The 21839-nt window shown below is 48.2% G+C and overlaps 1 protein-coding gene across 1 annotated transcript in view; it reads right to left on the bottom strand.

The window, feature by feature from the left end:
- LOC120047348 (threonylcarbamoyladenosine tRNA methylthiotransferase-like) overlaps positions 1-21839 on the bottom strand; it is a 317214-nt gene that overhangs the window by 92304 nt on the left and 203071 nt on the right. The window contains exons 6-7 of the mRNA XM_038992872.1: positions 16890-16938; positions 4512-4632 (exon numbers count right to left, since the gene is read on the bottom strand). Coding sequence (XP_038848800.1) covers positions 4512-4632; positions 16890-16938 — 170 coding nt within the window. The remainder of the gene's footprint in view (positions 1-4511; positions 4633-16889; positions 16939-21839) is intronic.

The raw sequence follows: 21839 nt of genomic DNA on the forward strand, positions 1-21839 counted from the left end.
AGAGAGAGTAGGGGGAGAAGTGTCTAATTAACCAGTGGTGCTGCTGGGTGAGGAGGTTGCTCAGCGTTGTTCTACAAAACCACAGATTAAAAGGTACCACGTCAAAGACAGCGACTGATTCCCCCCCCCCCCCATGGTCTCCCAGGGATGCATGAACACAGTCACACACATCCCCCGAGTCTCTGGGGTAGGTCTGCCAGCCGTCAGACACCGAGAGGGAGGAACCTTGTCTCTCTAGGTATCCATGAGGGGACTCCACTCAATGCAGACACACGCACACTGGCTGGATGGCTGGCACACACAAACCCACGTGTTGCCTGGCAACACTTCCTGTCTGCACTAGACAATGTTTACACTATGATGTTTGTGTCTGGAGCTTACGGTTTAATTAACCGAATGTGTTTTAGACTAATCTGAGGTCGTCCATTGAGCAGGACCCTTAGAGTACACACTGACTAACGATCACAGAGAGGAAGAACCTACCTCATCACCATGTTGTTATATCGTTATTATGCTCCTTTGCATCTCAGTATCTCTACTTGCACATTCATCTTCTGCACATCTACCACTCCAGTGTTTAATTGGTATATTGTAATTATTTTGCCACCATGGCCTATTTATTGCCTTACCTCCCTTATCCTACCTCATTTGCACATGCTGTATATAGACTTTTTTTCTATTGTGTTATTGACTGTATGTTTTTGTATGTGTAACTCTGTGTTGTTGTTTGTGTCGCACCGCTTTGCTTTATCTTGTCCAGGTCGCAGTTGTAAATGAGAACTTGTTCTCAACTGGTCTACCTGGTTAAATAAAGGTGAAATATATATATATATTTTAAGAACCAGTTATAATACTAGATTGGTCATGAACCTTCTTATGACAAGATAAAGCCATGTTTGTCAGGGAGTTAGTAAACCATGGTTTTCCAGTGCTGTGATAAGATAATGTAAAATAAAGAATTTGAAGATTGTATCTGCACTGTATGTGTTTGTTAGCCAGTTTTAGAGGAATGATTCCATTACATTTTCTAATTAGCTGCCGATATGCCAACGTTCCATTCAAACAAAGGCAGTCGACCCACAGACATAAACCGGCTGACATCAGCCGATGACGGGATTTAGACTCGTTGTAAACGCAACAAGGACTGTTCTAGTATCATATAAAATAGCACTCACAGACTCTACTGACATTCATTCCAATGAGACTGGTTTGGATTTCTCCCTGACCAAGATGGCTGCCATTTCTCACCAGAATTCTGGAACTTTCAGGGTTGATGACACAGTCTTTGTACCCCCAGGCACCAATCAGTTGGCAGGGTTGAGCAGAGGACGGTTAAGAGTATTGCATGTGTTGGTCTGCCTAATGACAAGGCCCCACTGTTTCCCTACACATACAGAGAGACATGCATGGATTCCTCTGACTCACCTAGGGGGGGTCAAAGGTCAGAGCTCTGGACATGAAGCAGAGGTTTAACAGGCTGTTCTTTACAACACACACACACACACACACACACACACACACACACACACACACACACACACACACACACACACACACACACACACACACACACACACACACACACACACACACACAACATACAGGCTTCTCTCTCTGCTCTGGCTGTCTACAAACAGCAGATTCTGACCTCCACTGAGTGGGTCGTAACTGTGTGTGTGTGTGTGTGTGTGTGTGTGTGTGTGTGTGTGTGTGTGTGTGTGTGTGTGTGTGTGTGTGTGTGTGTGTGTGTGTGTAAGTGCATACCACCCTTTCACTTAAAACATAAAAGTAAAGCAGATAAAGCCAGGTCCTCTGAGGTAATTCCCTGAGAGGAATCACAACAGGCCCTTCCTGATTCAAACTGATGAAATTAGCCTTTTCCATTAAACATTAACAACCCCATTGATGTTGGAACCCGTGTGAGGAGGAAAGGTAGCCCTGTAAACACCAACAGAGGGGGAGACGGGGGACGGACGGGGGGAGGAGACGGGGGACGGACGGGGGGGAGAGGGGGGACGGACGGGGGGGGAGAGGGGGGACGGACGGGGGGGGAGAGGGGGGACGGACGGGGGACGGACGGGGGGAGGAGACGGGGGACGGACGGGGGGGAGAGGGGGGACGGACGGGGGGGAGAGGGGGGACGGACGGGGGGGAGAGGGGGGACGGACGGGGGACGGACGGGGGGAGGAGACGGGGGGGGAGAGGGGGGGAGAGGGGGGACGGACGGGGGGGAGGGGGGGGCGGACGGGGGGAGGAGACGGGGGACGCACGGGGGGAGGAGACGGGGGACGCACGGGGGGAGGAGATGGGGGACGCACGGGGGGAGGAGACGGGGGACAGACGGGGGGGGAGACGGGGGGAAAAGGGGGGACGGACGGGGGGAGGAGACGGGGGACGGGGGGAGAGGAGGGGGATGAAGGGAGGCTGTAAAATTGATCCTGTTCAAGCTGCAGGATGGGAGGGTGATTCGACACTGCTTTCTAAACCTACCTACCGCTCACTCACTTATCAAATATTCAACATCTCCTGAGAATTCAATGTCATTCTGCCTCCCAGCCAACCGACACGGCGTGATGTTGCAGCTCAGCGCTGTCATGTGGGGCCCCTGGTTGCTTTCCTCCTCTGGAAACATCAAAACACCTTCTGTACCCTCTGGGCTTTTCAATGCATCAATATCACTAATCTGTGGTGTGTGTCTGTGTGTGTGGACGTGTTTAACTATACTTGTGGGGACCACAAGGTCAAATGCTATTTATAGGGGATTTAGGTTTAGGGGTTAAGGTTAGGTTTAGGGGTTAAGGTTAGGGGTTAAGGTTAGGGTAAACAGGATTTTGAATGGGACTGAATTGTGCGTCCCCACAAGGTTAGTTATACAGGACTGTGTGAATGTTAGAGGATAAAATGTGTTTGTTTTGCAGATGGATGTGTGTACTACTGGGTCAGAAGGCCCAGCCTGTATATCAAACCCTCATGGGATTCCTCTGTATTCAAACAGAAAACCACATCAATGTTTCATGAGATGAATAACACTTAGCCAGGGTTATGGTGGGGAGAAGAGAAGCAGCATGGTTAAAGGGGGGGGTCTACATCCCAGAGAGAGAGGAGCTGGGTGCTCCATGTCCCACAGAGAGAGGAGGTGGGTGCTCCATGTCCCACAGAGAGAGGAGGTGGGTGCTCCATGTCCCACAGAGAGAGGAGGTGAGTGCTCCATGTCCCACAGAGAGAGGAGGTGGGTGCTCCATGTCCCACAGAGAGAGGAGGTGGGTGCTCCATGTCCCACAGAGAGAGGAGGTGGGTGCTACATGTCCCACAGAGAGAGGAAGTGGGTGATCCATGTCCCACAGAGAGAGGTGGGTGATCCATGTCCCACAGAGAGAGGAGGTGGGTGCTCCATGTCCCACAGAGGGGGGGATAAATTATGTTTGCCTCAATTCAAGGGGTTTTATTAACATGGGAAACATATGTTTACATTGCCAAAGCAAGTGAAATAAACAAAATAAAAATCACACTCACAAACATTCCAAAGGAATAGACAAATGTCTTATTATGGCTACCTGCAGGGTCGTATCTCTCTCCCTCTCTCCCTCTCTGCATCTGTCTCTCTCTGCATCTGTCTCTCTCTGCATCTGTCTCTCTCTGCATCTGTCTCTCTGTCTGTCTCTCTCTCTCTCTGTGTCTGTCTCTCTGTCTGTCTCTCTGTCTGTCTCTCTGTCTGTCTCTCTGTCTGTCTCTCTGTCTGTCTCTCTGTCTGTCTCTCTGTCTGTCTCTCTGTCTCTCTGTCTGTCTGTCTGAATCTGAGTCAAGGTCTGAATTCCTCAGACCTTAACAATGTATTACTGGTTACTGGCCTGGAATATGACCAGGTTTGTAGGTATTGGGCAACAGCACTATTCAATGAACAGGTCATTGTGATTGTTGTTGTCAAGGAAATGTGGAAACCCCCCTCTATGTTGCCATGAGGAAGTCTTCCATTTCAAGTGTCCACCCCCTAGTCTGAGCGATGAGGCCAGCCGGGCACTGGTCTGAGCAACGAGGCCAGCCAGTCACTGGTCTGAGTGACGAGGCCAGCCAGTCACTGGTCTGAGCGACGATGCCAGCCAGTCACTGGTCTGAGTGACGAGGCCAGCCAGTCACTGGTCTGAGCGACGAGGCCAGCCAGTCACTGGTCTGAGCGACGAGGCCAGCCAGTCACTGGTCTGAGCGACGAGGCCAGCCAGTCACTGGTCTGAGTGACGATGCCAGCCAGTCACTGGTCTGAGTGACGATGCCAGCCAGTCACTGGTCTGAGTGACGATGCCAGCCAGTCACTGGTCTGAGCGATGAGGCCAGCCAGTCACTGGTCTGAGCGACGAGGCCAGCCAGTCACTGGTCTAGCTAGCTACCTCTGGCCTCCCCCCGTTTGTCGCCGGCTACCTGTGTGTGTGTGTGTGTGTGTGTGTGTGTGTGTGTGTGTGTGTGTGTGTGTGTGTGTGTGTGTGTGTGTGTGTGTGTGTGTGTGTGTAGCAGCTTACCCTGTATTGATCGATATGATCTCGATCAGAGGATTCTTTCTAATCTTGGGCAGATCCAGTCTGGCACCGCCGAGACGCTTCCCGTTGTTCTTCTTCTGACCCAGCAGACGCACCGAGTGACCTTCACACATAACACACACAAATACTAGTCAGGACACCGAGTGACCTTCACACGTAACACACATAAATACTAGTCAGGACACAGAGTGACCTTCACACATAACACACACAAATACTAGTCAGGACACCGAGTGACCTTCACACGTAACACACAGACATACTAGTCAGGACACCGAGTGACCTTCACACGTAACACACACAAATACTAGTCAGGACACCGGGTGACCTTCACACGTAACACACAGACATACTAGTCAGGACACCGAGTGACCTTCACACGTAACACACATAAATACTAGTCAGGACACCGAGTGACCTTCACACGTAACACACAGACATACTAGTCAGGACACCGAGTGGCCTTCACACGTAACACACAGAAATACTAGTCAGGACACTGAGTGACCTTCACACGTAACACACATAAATACTAGTCAGGACACAGAGTGACCTTCACACATAACACACATAAATACTAGTCAGGACACCGAGTGACCTTCACACGTAACACACAGACATACTAGTCAGGACACCGAGTGACCTTCACACATAACACACATAAATACTAGTCAGGACACTGAGTGACCTTCACACGTAACACACACAAATACTAGTCAGGACACCGAGTGACCTTCACACACAACACACACAAATACTAGGCAGGACACCGAGTGACCTTCACACGTAACACACATAAATACTAGTCAGGACACCGAGTGACCTTCACGCATAACACACAGAAATACTAGTCAGGACACTGAGTGACCTTCACACATAACACACAGACATACTAGTCAGGACACCGAGTGACCTTCACACGTAACACACAGAAATACTAGTCAGGACACCGAGTGACCGTCACACGTAACACACACAAATACTAGTCAGGACACCGAGTGACCGTCACACGTAACACACAGACATACAAGTCAGGACACCGAGTGACCTTCACACGTAACACACACAAATACTAGTCAGGACACCGAGTGACCTTCACACGTAACACACAGAAATACTAGTCAGGACACCGAGTGACCTTCACACGTAACACACAGAAATACTAGTCAGGACACCGAGTGACCTTCACACGTAACACACAGAAATACTAGTCAGGACACCGAGTGACCTTCACACGTAACACACAGAAATACTAGTCAGGACCCCGAGTGACCTTCACACGTAACACACAGAAATACTAGTCAGGACCCCGAGTGACCTTCACACGTAACACACAGACATACTAGTCAGGACACCGAGTGACCTTCACAGGTAACACACACAAATACTAGTCAGGACACCGAGTGACCTTCACACGTAACACACAGAAATACTAGTCAGGACACCGAGTGACCTTCACACGTAACACACACAAATACTAGTCAGGACACCGAGTGACCTTCACACGTAACACACACAAATACTAGTCAGGACACCGAGTGACCTTCACACGTAACACACAGAAATACTAGTCAGGACACCGAGTGACCTTCACACGTAACACACAGACATACAAGTCAGGACACCGAGTGACCTTCACACGTAACACACAGAAATACTAGTCAGGACACCGAGTGACCTTCACACATAACATACAGAAATACTAGTCAGGACACCGAGTGACCTTCACACATAACATACAGAAATACTAGTCAGGACACTGAGTGACCTTCACACGTAACACACAGACATACAAGTCAGTCAGGCAAACACTTCTTCACAAAACAACCAGAATATATTACATTATAGGCTATAGGAAGAACACGTGAGACACACACACACAGGGTTATGATTTCCATTGATTTCCACTGTTACAGGACAAAAAAGAGGAGATAAGACCCCTGGGTGGGATGGAGGGATGAAGGAGGAGAGAAACGGAGGGATGAAGGAGTAGAGAAACGGAAGGGATGGAGGGGTAGAGAAACGGAGGGATGGAGGGGTAGAGAAACGGAGGGATGGAGGAGTAGAGAAACGGAGGGATGAAGGAGGAGAGAAACGGAGGGATGGAGGAGTAGAGAAACGGAGGGATGAAGGAGGAGAGAAACGGAGGGATGGAGGAGTAGAGAAACGGAGGGATGAAGGAGTAGAGAAACGGAGGGATGAAGGAGTAGAGAAACGGAGGGATGGAGGAGTAGAGAAACGGAGGGATGGAAGAGTAGAGAAACGGAGGGATGGAAGAGTAGAGAAACGGAGGGATGAAGGGGTAGAGAAACGGAGGGATGGAGGAGTAAAGAAACGGAGGGATGGAAGAGTAGAGAAACGGAGGGATGAAGGAGTAGAGAAACGGAGGGATGGAGGAGTAGAGAAACGGAGGGATGGAAGAGTAGAGAAACGGAGGGATGAAGGGGTAGAGAAACGGAGGGATGGAGGAGTAAAGAAACGGAGGGATGAAGGAGGAGAGAAACGGAGGGATGGAGGAGGAGAGAAATGGAGGGATGGAGGAGTAGAGAAACGGAGGGATGAAGGGGTAGAGAAACGGAGGGATGGAGGAGTAGAGAAACGGAGGGATGGAGGAGTAGAGAAACGGAGGGATGAAGGGGTAGAGAAACGGAGGGATGGAGGGGTAGAGAAACGGAGGGATGGAGGGGTAGAGAAACGGAGGGATGGAGGGGTAGAGAAACGGAGGGATGGAGGAGTAGAGAAACGGAGGGATGGAGGGGGAGAGAAACGGAGGGATGAAGGAGACACACTACCTAGAGTATAATGTGGGGAGATGTTTAGGTCCACACTACCTAGAGTATAATGTGGGGAGATGTTTAGGTCCACACTACCTAGAGAATAATGTGGGGAGATGTTTAGGTCCACACTACCTAGAGTATAATGTGGGGAGATGTTTAGGTCCACACTACCTAGAGTATAATGTGGGGAGATGTTTAGGTCCACACTACCTATAGAATAATGTGGGGAGATGTTTAGGTCCACACTACCTAGAGTATAATGTGGGGAGATGTTTAGGTCCACACTACCTAGAGAATAATGTGGGGAGATGTTTAGGTCCACACTACCTAGAGAATAATGTGGGGAGATGTTTAGGTCCACACTACCTAGAGTATAATGTGGGGAGATGTTTAGGTCCACACTACCTAGAGAATAATGTGGGGAGATGTTTAGGTCCACACTACCTAGAGTATAATGTGGGGAGATGTTTAGGTCCACACTACCTAGGGTATAATGTGGGGAGATGTTTAGGTCCACACTACCTAGAGTATAATGTGGGGAGATGTTTAGGTCCACACTACCTAGAGAATAATGTGGGGAGATGTTTAGGTCCACACTACCTAGAGTATAATGTGGGGAGATGTTTAGGTCCACACTACCTAGAGTATAATGTGGGGAGATGTTTAGGTCCACACTACCTAGAGAATAATGTGGGGAGATGTTTAGGTCCACACTACCTAGAGAATAATGTGGGGAGATGTTTAGGTCCACACTACCTAGAGAATAATGTGGGGAGATGTTTAGGTCCACACTACCTATAGAATAATGTGGGGAGATGTTTAGGTCCACACTACCTATAGAATAATGTGGGGAGATGTTTAGGTCCACACTACCTATAGAATAATGTGGGGAGATGTTTAGGTCCACACTACCTAGAGAATAATGTGGGGAGATGTTTAGGTCCACACTACCTAGAGAATAATGTGGGGAGATGTTTAGGTCCACACTACCTAGAGAATAATGTGGGGAGATGTTTAGGTCCAAACTACCTAGAGAATAATGTGGGGAGATGTTTAGGTCCACACTACCTAGAGTATAATGTGGGGAGATGTTTAGGTCCACACTACCTAGAGTATAATGTGGGGAGATGTTTAGGTCCACACTACCTAGAGTATAATGTGGGGAGATGTTTAGGTCCACACTACCTAGAGAATAATGTGGGGAGATGTTTAGGTCCACACTACCTATAGAATAATGTGGGGAGATGTTTAGGTCCACACTACCTAGAGAATAATGTGGGGAGATGTTTAGGTCCACACTACCTAGAGAATAATGTGGGGAGATGTTTAGGTCCACACTACCTAGAGAATAATGTGGGGAGATGTTTAGGTCCACACTACCTATAGAATAATGTGGGGAGATGTTTAGGTCCACACTACCTAGAGAATAATGTGGGGAGATGTTTAGGTCCACACTACCTAGAGAATAATGTGGGGAGATGTTTAGGTCCACACTACCTAGAGAATAATGTGGGGAGATGTTTAGGTCCACACTACCTAGAGAATAATGTGGGGAGATGTTTAGGTCCACACTACCTAGAGAATAATGTGGGGAGATGTTTAGGTCCACACTACCTAGAGAATAATGTGGGGAGATGTTTAGGTCCACACTACCTAGAGTATAATGTGGGGAGATGTTTAGGTCCACACTACCTAGAGAATAATGTGGGGAGATGTTTAGGTCCACACTACCTAGAGTATAATGTGGGGAGATGTTTAGGTCCACACTACCTAGAGAATAATGTGGGGAGATGTTTAGGTCCACACTACCTAGAGAATGATGTGGGGAGATGTTTAGGTCCACACTACCTAGAGAATAATGTGGGGAGATGTTTAGGTCCACACTACCTAGAGAATAATGTGGGGAGATGTTTAGGTCCACACTACCTAGAGAATAATGTGGGGAGATGTTTAGGTCCACACTACCTAGAGTATAATGTGGGGAGATGTTTAGGTCCACACTACCTAGAGAATAATGTGGGGAGATGTTTAGGTCCACACTACCTAGAGTATAATGTGGGGAGATGTTTAGGTCCACACTACCTAGAGAATAATGTGGGGAGATGTTTAGGTCCACACTACCTAGAGTATAATGTGGGGAGATGTTTAGGTCCACACTACCTAGAGTATAATGTGGGGAGATGTTTAGGTCCACACTACCTAGAGTATAATGTGGGGAGATGTTTAGGTCCACACTACCTAGAGTATAATGTGGGGAGATGTTTAGGTCCACACTACCTAGAGTATAATGTGGGGAGATGTTTAGGTCCAAACTACCTAGAGAATAATGTGGGGAGATGTTTAGGTCCACACTACCTAGAGAATAATGTGGGGAGATGTTTAGGTCCACACTACCTAGAGAATAATGTGGGGAGATGTTTAGGTCCACACTACCTAGAGAATAATGTGGGGAGATGTTTAGGTCCACACTACCTATAGAATAATGTGGGGAGATGTTTAGGTCCACACTACCTAGAGAATAATGTGGGGAGATGTTTAGGTCCACACTACCTATAGAATAATGTGGGGAGATGTTTAGGTCCACACTACCTAGAGAATAATGTGGGGAGATGTTTAGGTCCACACTACCTATAGAATAATGTGGGGAGATGTTTAGGTCCACACTACCTAGAGAATAATGTGGGGAGATGTTTAGGTCCACACTACCTAGAGAATAATGTGGGGAGATGTTTAGGTCCACACTACCTAGAGAATAATGTGGGGAGATGTTCAGGTCCACACTACCTAGAGTATAATGTGGGGAGATGTTTAGGTCCACACTACCTAGAGTATAATGTGGGGAGATGTTTAGGTCCACACTACCTAGAGAATAATGTGGGGAGATGTTTAGGTCCACACTACCTAGAGTATAATGTGGGGAGATGTTTAGGTCCACACTACCTAGAGTATAATGTGGGGAGATGTTTAGGTCCACACTACCTAGAGTATAATGTGGGGAGATGTTTACGTCCACACTACCTATAGAATAATGTGGGGAGATGTTTAGGTCCACACTACCTAGAGTATAATGTGGGGAGATGTTTAGGTCCACACTACCTAGAGAATAATGTGGGGAGATGTTTAGGTCCACACTACCTAGAGAATAATGTGGGGAGATGTTTAGGTCCACACTACCTAGAGTATAATGTGGGGAGATGTTTAGGTCCACACTACCTAGAGAATAATGTGGGGAGATGTTTAGGTCCACACTACCTAGAGAATAATGTGGGGAGATGTTTAGGTCCACACTACCTAGAGTATAATGTGGGGAGATGTTTAGGTCCACACTACCTAGGGTATAATGTGGGGAGATGTTTAGGTCCACACTACCTAGAGTATAATGTGGGGAGATGTTTAGGTCCACACTACCTAGAGAATAATGTGGGGAGATGTTTAGGTCCACACTACCTAGAGTATAATGTGGGGAGATGTTTAGGTCCACACTACCTAGAGTATAATGTGGGGAGATGTTTAGGTCCACACTACCTAGAGAATAATGTCGGGAGATGTTTAGGTCCACACTACCTATAGAATAATGTGGGGAGATGTTTAGGTCCACACTACCTAGAGAATAATGTGGGGAGATGTTTAGGTCCACACTACCTATAGAATAATGTGGGGAGATGTTTAGGTCCACACTACCTAGAGAATAATGTGGGGAGATGTTTAGGTCCACACTACCTATAGAATAATGTGGGGAGATGTTTAGGTCCACACTACCTAGAGAATAATGTGGGGAGATGTTTAGGTCCACACTACCTAGAGAATAATGTGGGGAGATGTTTAGGTCCACACTACCTAGAGAATAATGTGGGGAGATGTTTAGGTCCAAACTACCTAGAGAATAATGTGGGGAGATGTTTAGGTCCACACTACCTAGAGTATAATGTGGGGAGATGTTTAGGTCCACACTACCTAGAGTATAATGTGGGGAGATGTTTAGGTCCACACTACCTAGAGAATAATGTGGGGAGATGTTTAGGTCCACACTACCTAGAGTATAATGTGGGGAGATGTTTAGGTCCACACTACCTAGAGAATAATGTGGGGAGATGTTTAGGTCCACACTACCTAGAGAATAATGTGGGGAGATGTTCAGGTCCACACTACCTAGAGTATAATGTGGGGAGATGTTCAGGTCCATACTACCTAGAGTATAATGTGGGGAGATGTTTAGGTCCACACTACCTAGAGTATAATGTGGGGAGATGTTTAGGTCCACACTACCTAGAGAATAATGTGGGGAGATGTTTAGGTCCACACTACCTAGAGTATAATGTGGGGAGATGTTTAGGTCCACACTACCTAGAGAATAATGTGGGGAGATGTTTAGGTCCACACTACCTAGAGAATAATGTGGGGAGATGTTCAGGTCCACACTACCTAGAGTATAATGTGGGGAGATGTTCAGGTCCATACTACCTAGAGTATAATGTGGGGAGATGTTTAGGTCCACACTACCTAGGGTATAATGTGGGGAGATGTTTAGGTCCACACTACCTATAGAATAATGTGGGGAGATGTTTAGGTCCACACTACCTAGAGTATAATGTGGGGAGATGTTTAGGTCCACACTACCTAGAGAATAATGTGGGGAGATGTTTAGGTCCACACTACCTAGAGTATAATGTGGGGAGATGTTTAGGTCCACACTACCTAGAGAATAATGTGGGGAGATGTTTAGGTCCACACTACCTAGAGAATAATGTGGGGAGATGTTTAGGTCCACACTACCTAGAGAATAATGTGGGGAGATGTTTAGGTCCACACTACCTATAGTATAATGTGGGGAGATGTTTAGGTCCACACTACCTATAGTATAATGTGGGGAGATGTTTAGGTCCACACTACCTAGAGTATAATGTGGGGAGATGTTTAGGTCCACACTACCTAGAGTATAATGTGGGGAGATGTTTAGGTCCACACTACCTAGAGTATAATGTGGGGAGATGTTTAGGTCCACACTACCTAGAGAATAATGTGGGGAGATGTTTAGGTCCACACTACCTAGAGATAATGTGGGGAGATGTTTAGGTCCACACTACCTAGAGTATAATGTGGGGAGATGTTTAGGTCCACACTACCTAGAGTATAATGTGGGGAGATGTTTAGGTCCACACTACCTAGAGTATAATGTGGGGAGATGTTTAGGTCCACACTACCTAGAGAATAATGTGGGGAGATGTTCAGGTCCACACTACCTAGAGTATAATGTGGGGAGATGTTTAGGTCCACACTACCTAGAGAATAATGTGGGGAGATGTTCAGGTCCATACTACCTAGAGTATAATGTGGGGAGATGTTTAGGTCCATACTACCTAGAGTATAATGTGGGGAGATGTTTAGGTCCACACTACCTAGAGTATAATGTGGTACTGTAGGGAGGGAGGGAGGTAGGGGGAGGGAGGGAGGTAGGGGGAGGGAGGTACTGTAGGGATGGAGGGAGGGTAGTCGTGGGAGGGAGGTACTGTAGGGAGGGAGGTACTGTAGGGAGGGAGGGATGGAGGGAGGGTAGTAGGGGGAGGGAGGTACTGTAGGAAGGGAGGGATGGAGGGAGGGTAGTAGGGGGAGGGAGGTACTGTAGGGAGGGAGGGATGGAAGTAGGGGGAGGGAGGTACTGTAGGGAGGGAGGGATGGAGGGAGGGTAGTAGTGGGAGGGAGGTACTGTAGGGAGGGAGGTACTGTAGGGAGGGAGGGATGGAGGGAGGGTAGTAGGGGGAGGGAGGTACTGTAGGGAGGGAGGGATGGAAGTAGGGGGAGGGAGGTACTGTAGGGAGGGAGGTACTGTAGGGAGGGAGGGATGGAGGGAGGGTAGTAGGGGGAGGGAGGTACTGTAGGGAGGGAGGGATGGAGGGAGGGTAGTAGGGGGAGGGAGGTACTGTAGGGAGGGAGGTACTGTAAGGAGGGAGGGATGGAGGGAGGGTAGTAGGGGGAGGGAGGTACTGTAGGGAGGGAGGTACTGTAGGGAGGGAGGGATGGAGGGAGGGTAGTAGGGGGAGGGAGGTACTGTAGGGAGGGAGGTACTGTAAGGAGGGAGGGATGGAGGGAGGGAGGGAGGGAGGGAGGGGAGGGAGGGAGAGACTGTAGGGATGGAGGGAGGTACTGTAGGGAGGGAGGGAGGTACTGTAGGGATGGAGGGAGGGTGGTAGGGGGGGAGGGAGGGAGGGGAGGGAGGGAGGGAGGGTAGTAGGGGGAAGACAGGAATGAAAGGGATGAGAGGGAGTAAAAACTGGATGACATAGTGACCCATAGAGATCTCTCATAAGAGGTGAGGTATTTCTCTCCTCAGAGTCTGATGTTTTTCTAATAGTTTTGCTATAAAGCAGCGGCGGAGAGATGAAGACGATAACCAGGTGCCTAATGCCCTTCGTCGTATCAAAAGTTCATGTGTCCGAGACGGCTCCCGAGCCTCGCTCAGCCCCACATCACAGGCTAGAATGTAATTACAGAACTGTTGCCAGCACCTCCTGCCTTCAGAAGAATGTGCCGTGAACTAATAACACCAGCTAAATCATTTCTACTGCCCATCTACATGATAATAATTGAGAACAGGGAGAGAAGCATCAGATCCCCAGATAGAGGGAAGATCATGGCATTTTATAATTCACTGGTTCAGTGAAAAGTCACGGATGTAAAAAATAAAACATTGTTCCTCTTCCTCCTCCCTTCTGTGAGCGGAGATCAACAGAGAGCCCTGTAGAGACACCGGGGAGCCACTGAGCTTGTCTACTTCCCTCGGGGTGGTTAACGAGGGGGGGGGGGGGGGGGGGGGGGGGGGGGGGGGGGGCAGGTGTGCAAAGACAAAGTACATCAAAGAGTTTCCCCAGGTGTAGAAGAGGTCATATGAAAGGTACATACAATAACCTCTCACTGTGTTGTGTTGGCTGCTGGACAGTCTAAAGGGACATAGGGACACATTACCCTGACGCCCTCCCCTCCCCCTCTAAACTAACTGGTTATGTGGTGCTATAAGAGGACACATTACCCTGACGCCCTCCCCTCCCCCTCTAAACTAACTGGTTATGTGGTGCTATAAGAGAACACATTACCCTGACGCCCTCCCCTCCCCCTCTAAACTAACTGGTTATGTGGTGCTATAAGAGGACACATTACCCTGACGCCCTCCCCTCCCCCTCTAAACTAACTGGTTATGTGGTGCTATAAGAGGACACATTACCCTGACGCCCTCCCCTCCCCCTCTAAACTAACTGGTTATGTGGTGCTATAAGAGGACACATTACCACATCCTCATCGGGAGACTCGATAGCCTTGGTTTCTCAAATGACTGCCTCGCCTGGTTCACCAACTACTTCTCAGACAGAGTTCAGTGTGTCAAATCGGAGGGCCTGTTGACCGGACCTCTGGCAGTCTCTATGGGGGTACCACAGGGTTCAATTCTCGGGCCGACTCTTTTCTCTGTATATATCAATGATGTTGCTCTTGCTGCTGGTGATTCTCTGATCCACCTCTATGCAGACGACACCATTTTCTGACTTAAAAGATGTGGACAACTACAAATGCCTAGGTGTCTGGCTAGACTGTAAACTCTCCTTCCAGACTCACATTAAGCATCTCCAATCCAAAATTAAATCTAGAATCGGCTTCCTATTTCGCAACAAAGCCTCCTTCACTCATGCTGGCAAACATACCCTCGTAAAACTGACCATCCTACCGATCCATGACTTCGGCGATGTCATTTACAAAATAGCCCCCAACACTCTACTCAGCAAATTGGATGCAGTCTATCACAGTGCCATCCGTTCTGTCACCAAAGCCCCATATACTACCCACCACTGCGACCTGTATGCTCTCGTTGGCTGGCCTTCACTACATATCCATCACCAAACCCACTGGCTCCAGGTCATCTATAAGTCTTTGCTCGGTAAAGCCCCGCCTTAGCTCACTGGTCACCATAGCAACACCCACCTGTAGCACACGCTCCAGCAGGTATATCTCACTGGTCACCCCCAAAACCAATTCTTCCTTTGGCTGCCTTTCCTTCCAGTTCTCTGCTGCCAATGACTGGGACGAACTGCAAAAATCACTGAAGCTGGAGACTCATATCTCCCTCTGTAACTTTAAGCATCAGCTGTCTGAGCAGCTTACCGATCACTGTACCTGTACACAGCCAATCTGTAAATAGCACACCCAACTACCTCATCCCCATATTATTACTTACCCTCTTGCTCTTTTGCACCCCAGTATCTCTACTTGCACATCTGTCTCTCCCGTGTTAATTGCTAAATTGTAATTATTTTTTGCCACTACGGCCTATTTATTGCCTTACCTCCCTACTCTTCTACATTTGTACACACTGTATATAGATTTTTCTATTGTGTTATTGATTGTATGTTTGTTTATCCCATGTGTAACTCTGTGTGTCGAACTGCTTTGCTTTATCTTGTCCAGGTCGCAGTTGTAAATGACAACTTGTTCTCAACTGGCCGACCTGGTTAAATAAAGGTGAAATAAATTAGAAAATAAAACATTGAAAGGGGAAATTTGACAATGTATTTCAATCATAAACAGATAAATGTCCTGGACTGAAGGAGGTCTGGTTGTACAGTGACTCTGATGTTAATGACTATCCTGGACTGAAGGAGGTCTGGTTGAACAGCGACTCTGATGTTAATGACTATCCTGGACTGAAGGAGGTCTGGTTGAACAGTGACTCTGATGTTAATGACTATCCTGGACTGAAGGAGGTCTGGTTGAACAGTGACTCTGATGTCAATGACTATCCTGGACTGAAGGAGGTCTGGTTGAACAGGGACTCTGATGTTAATGACTATCCTGGACTGAAGGAGGTCTGGTTGAACAGTGACTCTGATGTTAATGACTATCCTGGACTGAAGGAGGTCTGGTTGAACAGGGACTCTGATGTTAATGACTATCCTGGACTGAAGGAGGTCTGGTTGAACAGGGACTCTGATGTTAATGACTATCCTGGACTGAAGGAGGTCTGGTTGAACAGCGACTCTGATGTTAATGACTATCCTGGACTGAAGGAGGTCTGGTTGAACAGTGACTCTGATGTTAATGACTATCCTGGACTGAAGGAGGTCTGGTTGAACAGTGACTCTGATGTCAATGACTATCCTGGACTGAAGGAGGTCTGGTTGAACAGGGACTCTGATGTTAATGACTATCCTGGACTGAAGGAGGTCTGGTTGAACAGTGACTCTGATGTTAATGACTATCCTGGACTGAAGGAGGTCTGGTTGAACAGGGACTCTGATGTTAATGACTATCCTGGACTGAAGGAGGTCTGGTTGAACAGGGACTCTGATGTTAATGACTATCCTGGACTGAAGGAGGTCTGGTTGAACAGGGACTCTGATGTTAATGACTATCCATTCTTCAATTCAACTGAGGCTTCCTGTAAAACCTTTCCAACAAACAAGGTCAGTTACTGGCCACATAAACCGCTGTGGTATGAGACTAACGGGATAATAACATGAGAACATGACGCTATAATAACACGTTAAGAAACCCTGGAACGCCCACGGTCACGTGACGGTTACGTGACGGTTACGTGTCTCACCTTTAACAGCCTCGTCCACCACCTCCACCACACGGTCAATCTGCTGAACCTGGAACACACAGAGGACAGGGTTAGAAAACACACAGAGGACAGGGTTAGAAAACACAGAGAGGACAGGGTTAGAAAACACAGAGGACAGGGTTAGAAAACACAGAGGACAGGGTTAGAAAACACACAGAGGACAGGGTTAGAAAACACAGAGGACAGGGTTAGAAAACACAGAGGACAGGGTTAGAAAACACACAGAGGACAGGGTTAGAAAACACACAGAGGACAGGGTTAGAAAACACAGAGGACAGGGTTAGAAAACACACAGAGGACAGGGTTAGAAAACACACAGAGGACAGGGTTAGAAAACACAGAGGACAGGGTTAGAAAACACACAGAGTGAGACAGAGAGAAAGAGAGAGACAGAGAGGGAGACACAGATTAGTCACATGCTTTGTAAACAACAGGTGTAGACTGACAGTGAAATGCTTTGTAAACAGGTGTAGACTAACAGTGAAATGCTTTGTAAACAACAGGTGTAGACTAACAGTGAAATGATTTGTAAACAGGTGTAGACTGACAGTGAAATGCTTTGTAAACAGGTGTAGACTGACAGTGAAATGCTTTGTAAACAGGTGTAGACTGACAGTGAAATGCTTTGTAAACAGGTGTAGACTGACGGTGAAATGCTTTGTAAACAGATGTAGACTAACAGTGAAATGCTGACTGACGGGTCCTTCCCAACAATACAGAGAGAAACAATAATAACATAACAGAAAGATGGGAGGAACAACACAGTGGTAGATGACAACATAGCCAGGGATCTCTCTCTAAGCACGGCAAGTCTGGGACCAAAAGGCCCCTTAACAGCTTCTACCCCTCAAGCCATTAGACTGCTGAGAGACGGGTTAGTAGAGAGAGGAGACGGGTTAGTAGAGAGAGGAGACGGGTTACTAGAGAGAGGAGACGGGTTACTACAGAGAGGAGACGGGTTACTACAGAGAGGAGACGGGTTAGTAGAGAGAGGAGACGGGTTAGTAGAGAGAGGAGACGGGTTAGTAGAGAGAGGAGACGGGTTAGTAGAGAGAGGAGACGGGTTAGTAGAGAGAGGAGACGGGTTACTAGAGAGAGGAGACGGGTTACTAGAGAGAGGAGACGGGTTAGTAGAGAGAGGAGATGGGTTAGTAGAGAGAGGAGACGGGTTAGTAGAGAGGAGACGGGTTAGTAGAGAGAGGAGACGGGTTAGTAGAGAGAGGAGACGGGTTAGTAGAGAGGAGACGGGTTAGTAGAGAGGAGACGGGTTAGTAGAGAGGAGACGGGTTAGTAGAGAGGAGACGGGTTAGTAGAGAGAGGAGACGGGTTACTAGAGAGAGGAGACGGGTTAGTAGAGAGAGGAGACGGGTTACTAGAGAGAGGAGACGGGTTAGTAGAGAGAGGAGACGGGTCCGTGTCCCCCTCTACTAACCACACTACAACTAGGGAGCCACAGCTAAACAGCGATATGAAACATGTCCATGTGAATAACTGCAAGGTAAAACCAGCTTCTCCTTCTATGCACACAGCTCATTTAGACTCCGTTGGCCTTGACACTGTTTTACATTTCATTCCTAAACTCATAACTGCAGGAAACACCATCAACCCCAAATCACAACCAAAACAACAGCGTAAAATACACACACTGCTTCTGAAACAGTGAAACATAAACACAGTGTGACACAGAGCTACAACCACATCCAACAACAATCATATAGGATTCAATCGGATTCAATTCAATTCAAATTCAATCTCCTATTGATAGACAGGAGGACCAGGGGTCTGGACTGAGAACGACGCCCCGAAAGAGAGAAGAGCTTCTACGCAGCGCAACTTCTTGCTCCGTTTTGATCCTTTTCCACCCTCCGTTTCTACCCTCCTTTTTCACCCTCCGTTTCCCTCCTCCTTTTCCACCCTACGTTTCTACCCTCCTTTTCCACCACCCTCCTTTTCCACCCTACGTTTCTACCCTCCTTTTTCACCCTCCGTTTCCCTCGTCCTTTTCCACCCTTCGTTTCCCTCGTCCTTTTCCCTCCTCCTTTTCCACCCTCCGTTTCCCTCCTCCTTTTCCACCCTCCATTTCCACCCTACGTTTCTACCCTCCTTTTCCACCACCCTCCGTTTCCCTCCTCCTTTTCCACCCTCCGTTTCCCTCCTCCGTTTCCCCCTCTCCTCTCTTCTGTTGTGTTATTTCTGCATGAGCCAATCTCCCTCCGTTTTTTCCTCTCCCGCAGTTTCCCCTTCTCCACTGTGTTATTTCTGCCTGGGGAACCAGAGATTGTAAAATCTGATCTATTAAAAGGAAATGTGTATCAGTTGTGTCCTGCTGCAAACCCCTCAGTTAAATAGTTGGGTCTAGCAGGCCTCCGCTCCCGTCCAGGGCCCACCCCCAGGCCTCGATGGGCCTGGAGCCCCATTACCCCCTCCCCGTCCCTGGGCAGAGTGCAGCGGGGCAGAGGGTACCGCCTGGAGGATGGATGGGACAAACAAGCGCTACGCCCCCCCCCCCTATCCCAAATGGCACTCTATTCCCTTTATAGAACAATAACAGACCTTAGAACTATAGGGAACAGAGTGGCATGTGGGACACATCCAAGGCCTCTCCCGTCTCGCAGCAGTTATGTGCATGATAAGCACGGAAATGAAAATCAATTTGCTCCTAATGGGACAGCAATCTGTGTCCACTCTGAGCAGCGGGAGAGAGGCAGAAGGGGCTGAGACTAGCAGAGTTTGTTTCTCTTTGTGTGTGTGTGTGTGTGTGTGTGTGTGTGTGTGTGTGTGTGTGTGTGTGTGTGTGTGTGTGTGTGTATGTGTGTGTGTATGTGTGTGTGTGTAGGATGCACTGCTACCCTTTCGGTGGCTCCACTTTAAAAACCTTCTGTACTGCTATACCGGTCAAATTACACAGAGACCACAGCATTACTCTCAGTGACAGAGACCACAGCATTACTCTCAGTGACACAGAGACCACAGCATTACTCTCAGTGACAGAGACCACAGCATTACTCTCAGTGACACAGAGACCACAGCATTACTCTCAGTGACAGAGACCACAGCATTACTCTCAGTGACACAGAGACCACGGCATTACTCTCTGTGACATAGAGACCACGGCATTACTCTCAGTGACAGAGACCACAGCATTACTCTGTGACAGACACCACATCATTACTCTCAGTGACATAGAGACCACAGCATTGCTCTCAGTGACATAGACCACAGCATTACTCAGTGACAGAGACCACAGCATTACTCTCGGTGACAGAGACCACGGCATTACTCTCAGTGACAGAGACCACGGCATTACTCTCAGTGACAGAGACCACAGCATTACTCTCAGTGACACAGAGACCACAGCATTACTCTCAGTGACAGAGACCACAGCATTACTCTCAGGTACATAGAGACAACAGCAATATAACAACAACCGACCAATAATAATGTACCGACCAATGTAATAATGTACCGACCAATATAATAATGTACCGACCAATATAATAATGTACCGACCAATATAATAATGTACCGACCAATGTAATAATGTACCGACCAATGTAATAATGTAAATGTCCTGACAATATAATAATGTACCGACCAATATAATGTACTGACCAATATAATAATGTAAATATAGATTGTAGATGAAGTACATAAATACAGACGATAACTGTATTTCCATTTCAAGAGAAGGCTGTTTAGGGACCAGGGAGGCTGTTTAGGGACCAGGGAGGCTGTTTAGGGACCAGGGAGGCTGTTTAGGGACCAGGGAGGCTGTTTAGAGACCTGGGAGGCTGTTTAGAGACATGGGAGGCTGTTTAGAGACATGGTAGGCTGTTTAGGGACCAGGGAGGCTGTTTTAGGGACCAGGGAGGCTGTTTTAGGGACCAGGGAGGCTGTTTAGAGACCTGGGAGGCTGTTTAGAGACATGGGAGGCTGTTTTAGGGACATGGGAGGCTGTTTTAGGGACCAAGGAGGCTGTTTTAGGGACCAGGGAGGCTGTTTTAGGGACCAGGGAGGCTGTTTTAGGGACCAGGGAGGCTGTTTTAGGGACCAGGGAGGCTGTTTTAGGGACCAGGGAGGCTGTTTTAGGGACCAGGGAGGCTGTTTAGGGACCTGGGAGGCTGTTTAGGGACCTGGGATGCTGTTTAGAGACCAGGGAGGCTGTTTAGGGACCTGGGAGGCTGTTTAGAGACCAGGGAGTCTGTTTTAGGGACCTGGGAGGCTGTTTAGGGACCTGGCAGGCTGTTTAGAGACCAGGGAGTCTGTTTTAGGGACCTGGGAGGCTGTTTAGGGACCTGGGAGGCTGTTTAGAGACCTGGGAGGCTGTTTAGAGACCAGGGAGTCTGTTTAGAGACCAGGGAGTCTGTTTAGAGACCAGGGAGTATGTTTAGGGACCAGGGAGTCTGTTTTAGAGACCTGGGAGGCTGTTTAGGGACCTGGGAGGCTGTTTAGGGACCTGGGAGGCTGTTTAGAGACCAGGGAGTCTGTTTTAGGGACCAGGGAGTCTGTTTAGGGACCTGGGAGGCTGTTTAGAGACCAGGGAGGCTGTTTAGGGACCTGGGAGGCTGTTTAGAGACCAGGGAGTCTGTTTAGAAACCAGGGAGTATGTTTAGAGACCAGGGAGTCTGTTTTAGGGACCTGTGAGGCTGTTTAGAGACCAGGGAGTCTGTTTAGGGACCTGGGAGGCTGTTTAGGGACCTGGGAGGCTGTTTAGAGACCAGGGAGTCTGTTTAGAGACCAGGGAGTCTGTTTAGGGACCTGGGAGGCTGTTTAGAGACCAGGGAGGCTGTTTAGGGACCTGGGAGGCTGTTTAGAGACCAGGGAGTCTGTTTTAGGGACCAGGGAGTCTGTTTAGGGACCTGGGAGGCTGTTTAGAGACCAGGGAGTCTGTTTAGAGACCAGGGAGTCTGTTTAGAGACCAGGGAGGCT

This window comes from Salvelinus namaycush, chromosome 5 (genome assembly GCF_016432855.1).
Source record: "Salvelinus namaycush isolate Seneca chromosome 5, SaNama_1.0, whole genome shotgun sequence".
Lineage (NCBI taxonomy): Eukaryota > Metazoa > Chordata > Actinopteri > Salmoniformes > Salmonidae > Salvelinus > Salvelinus namaycush.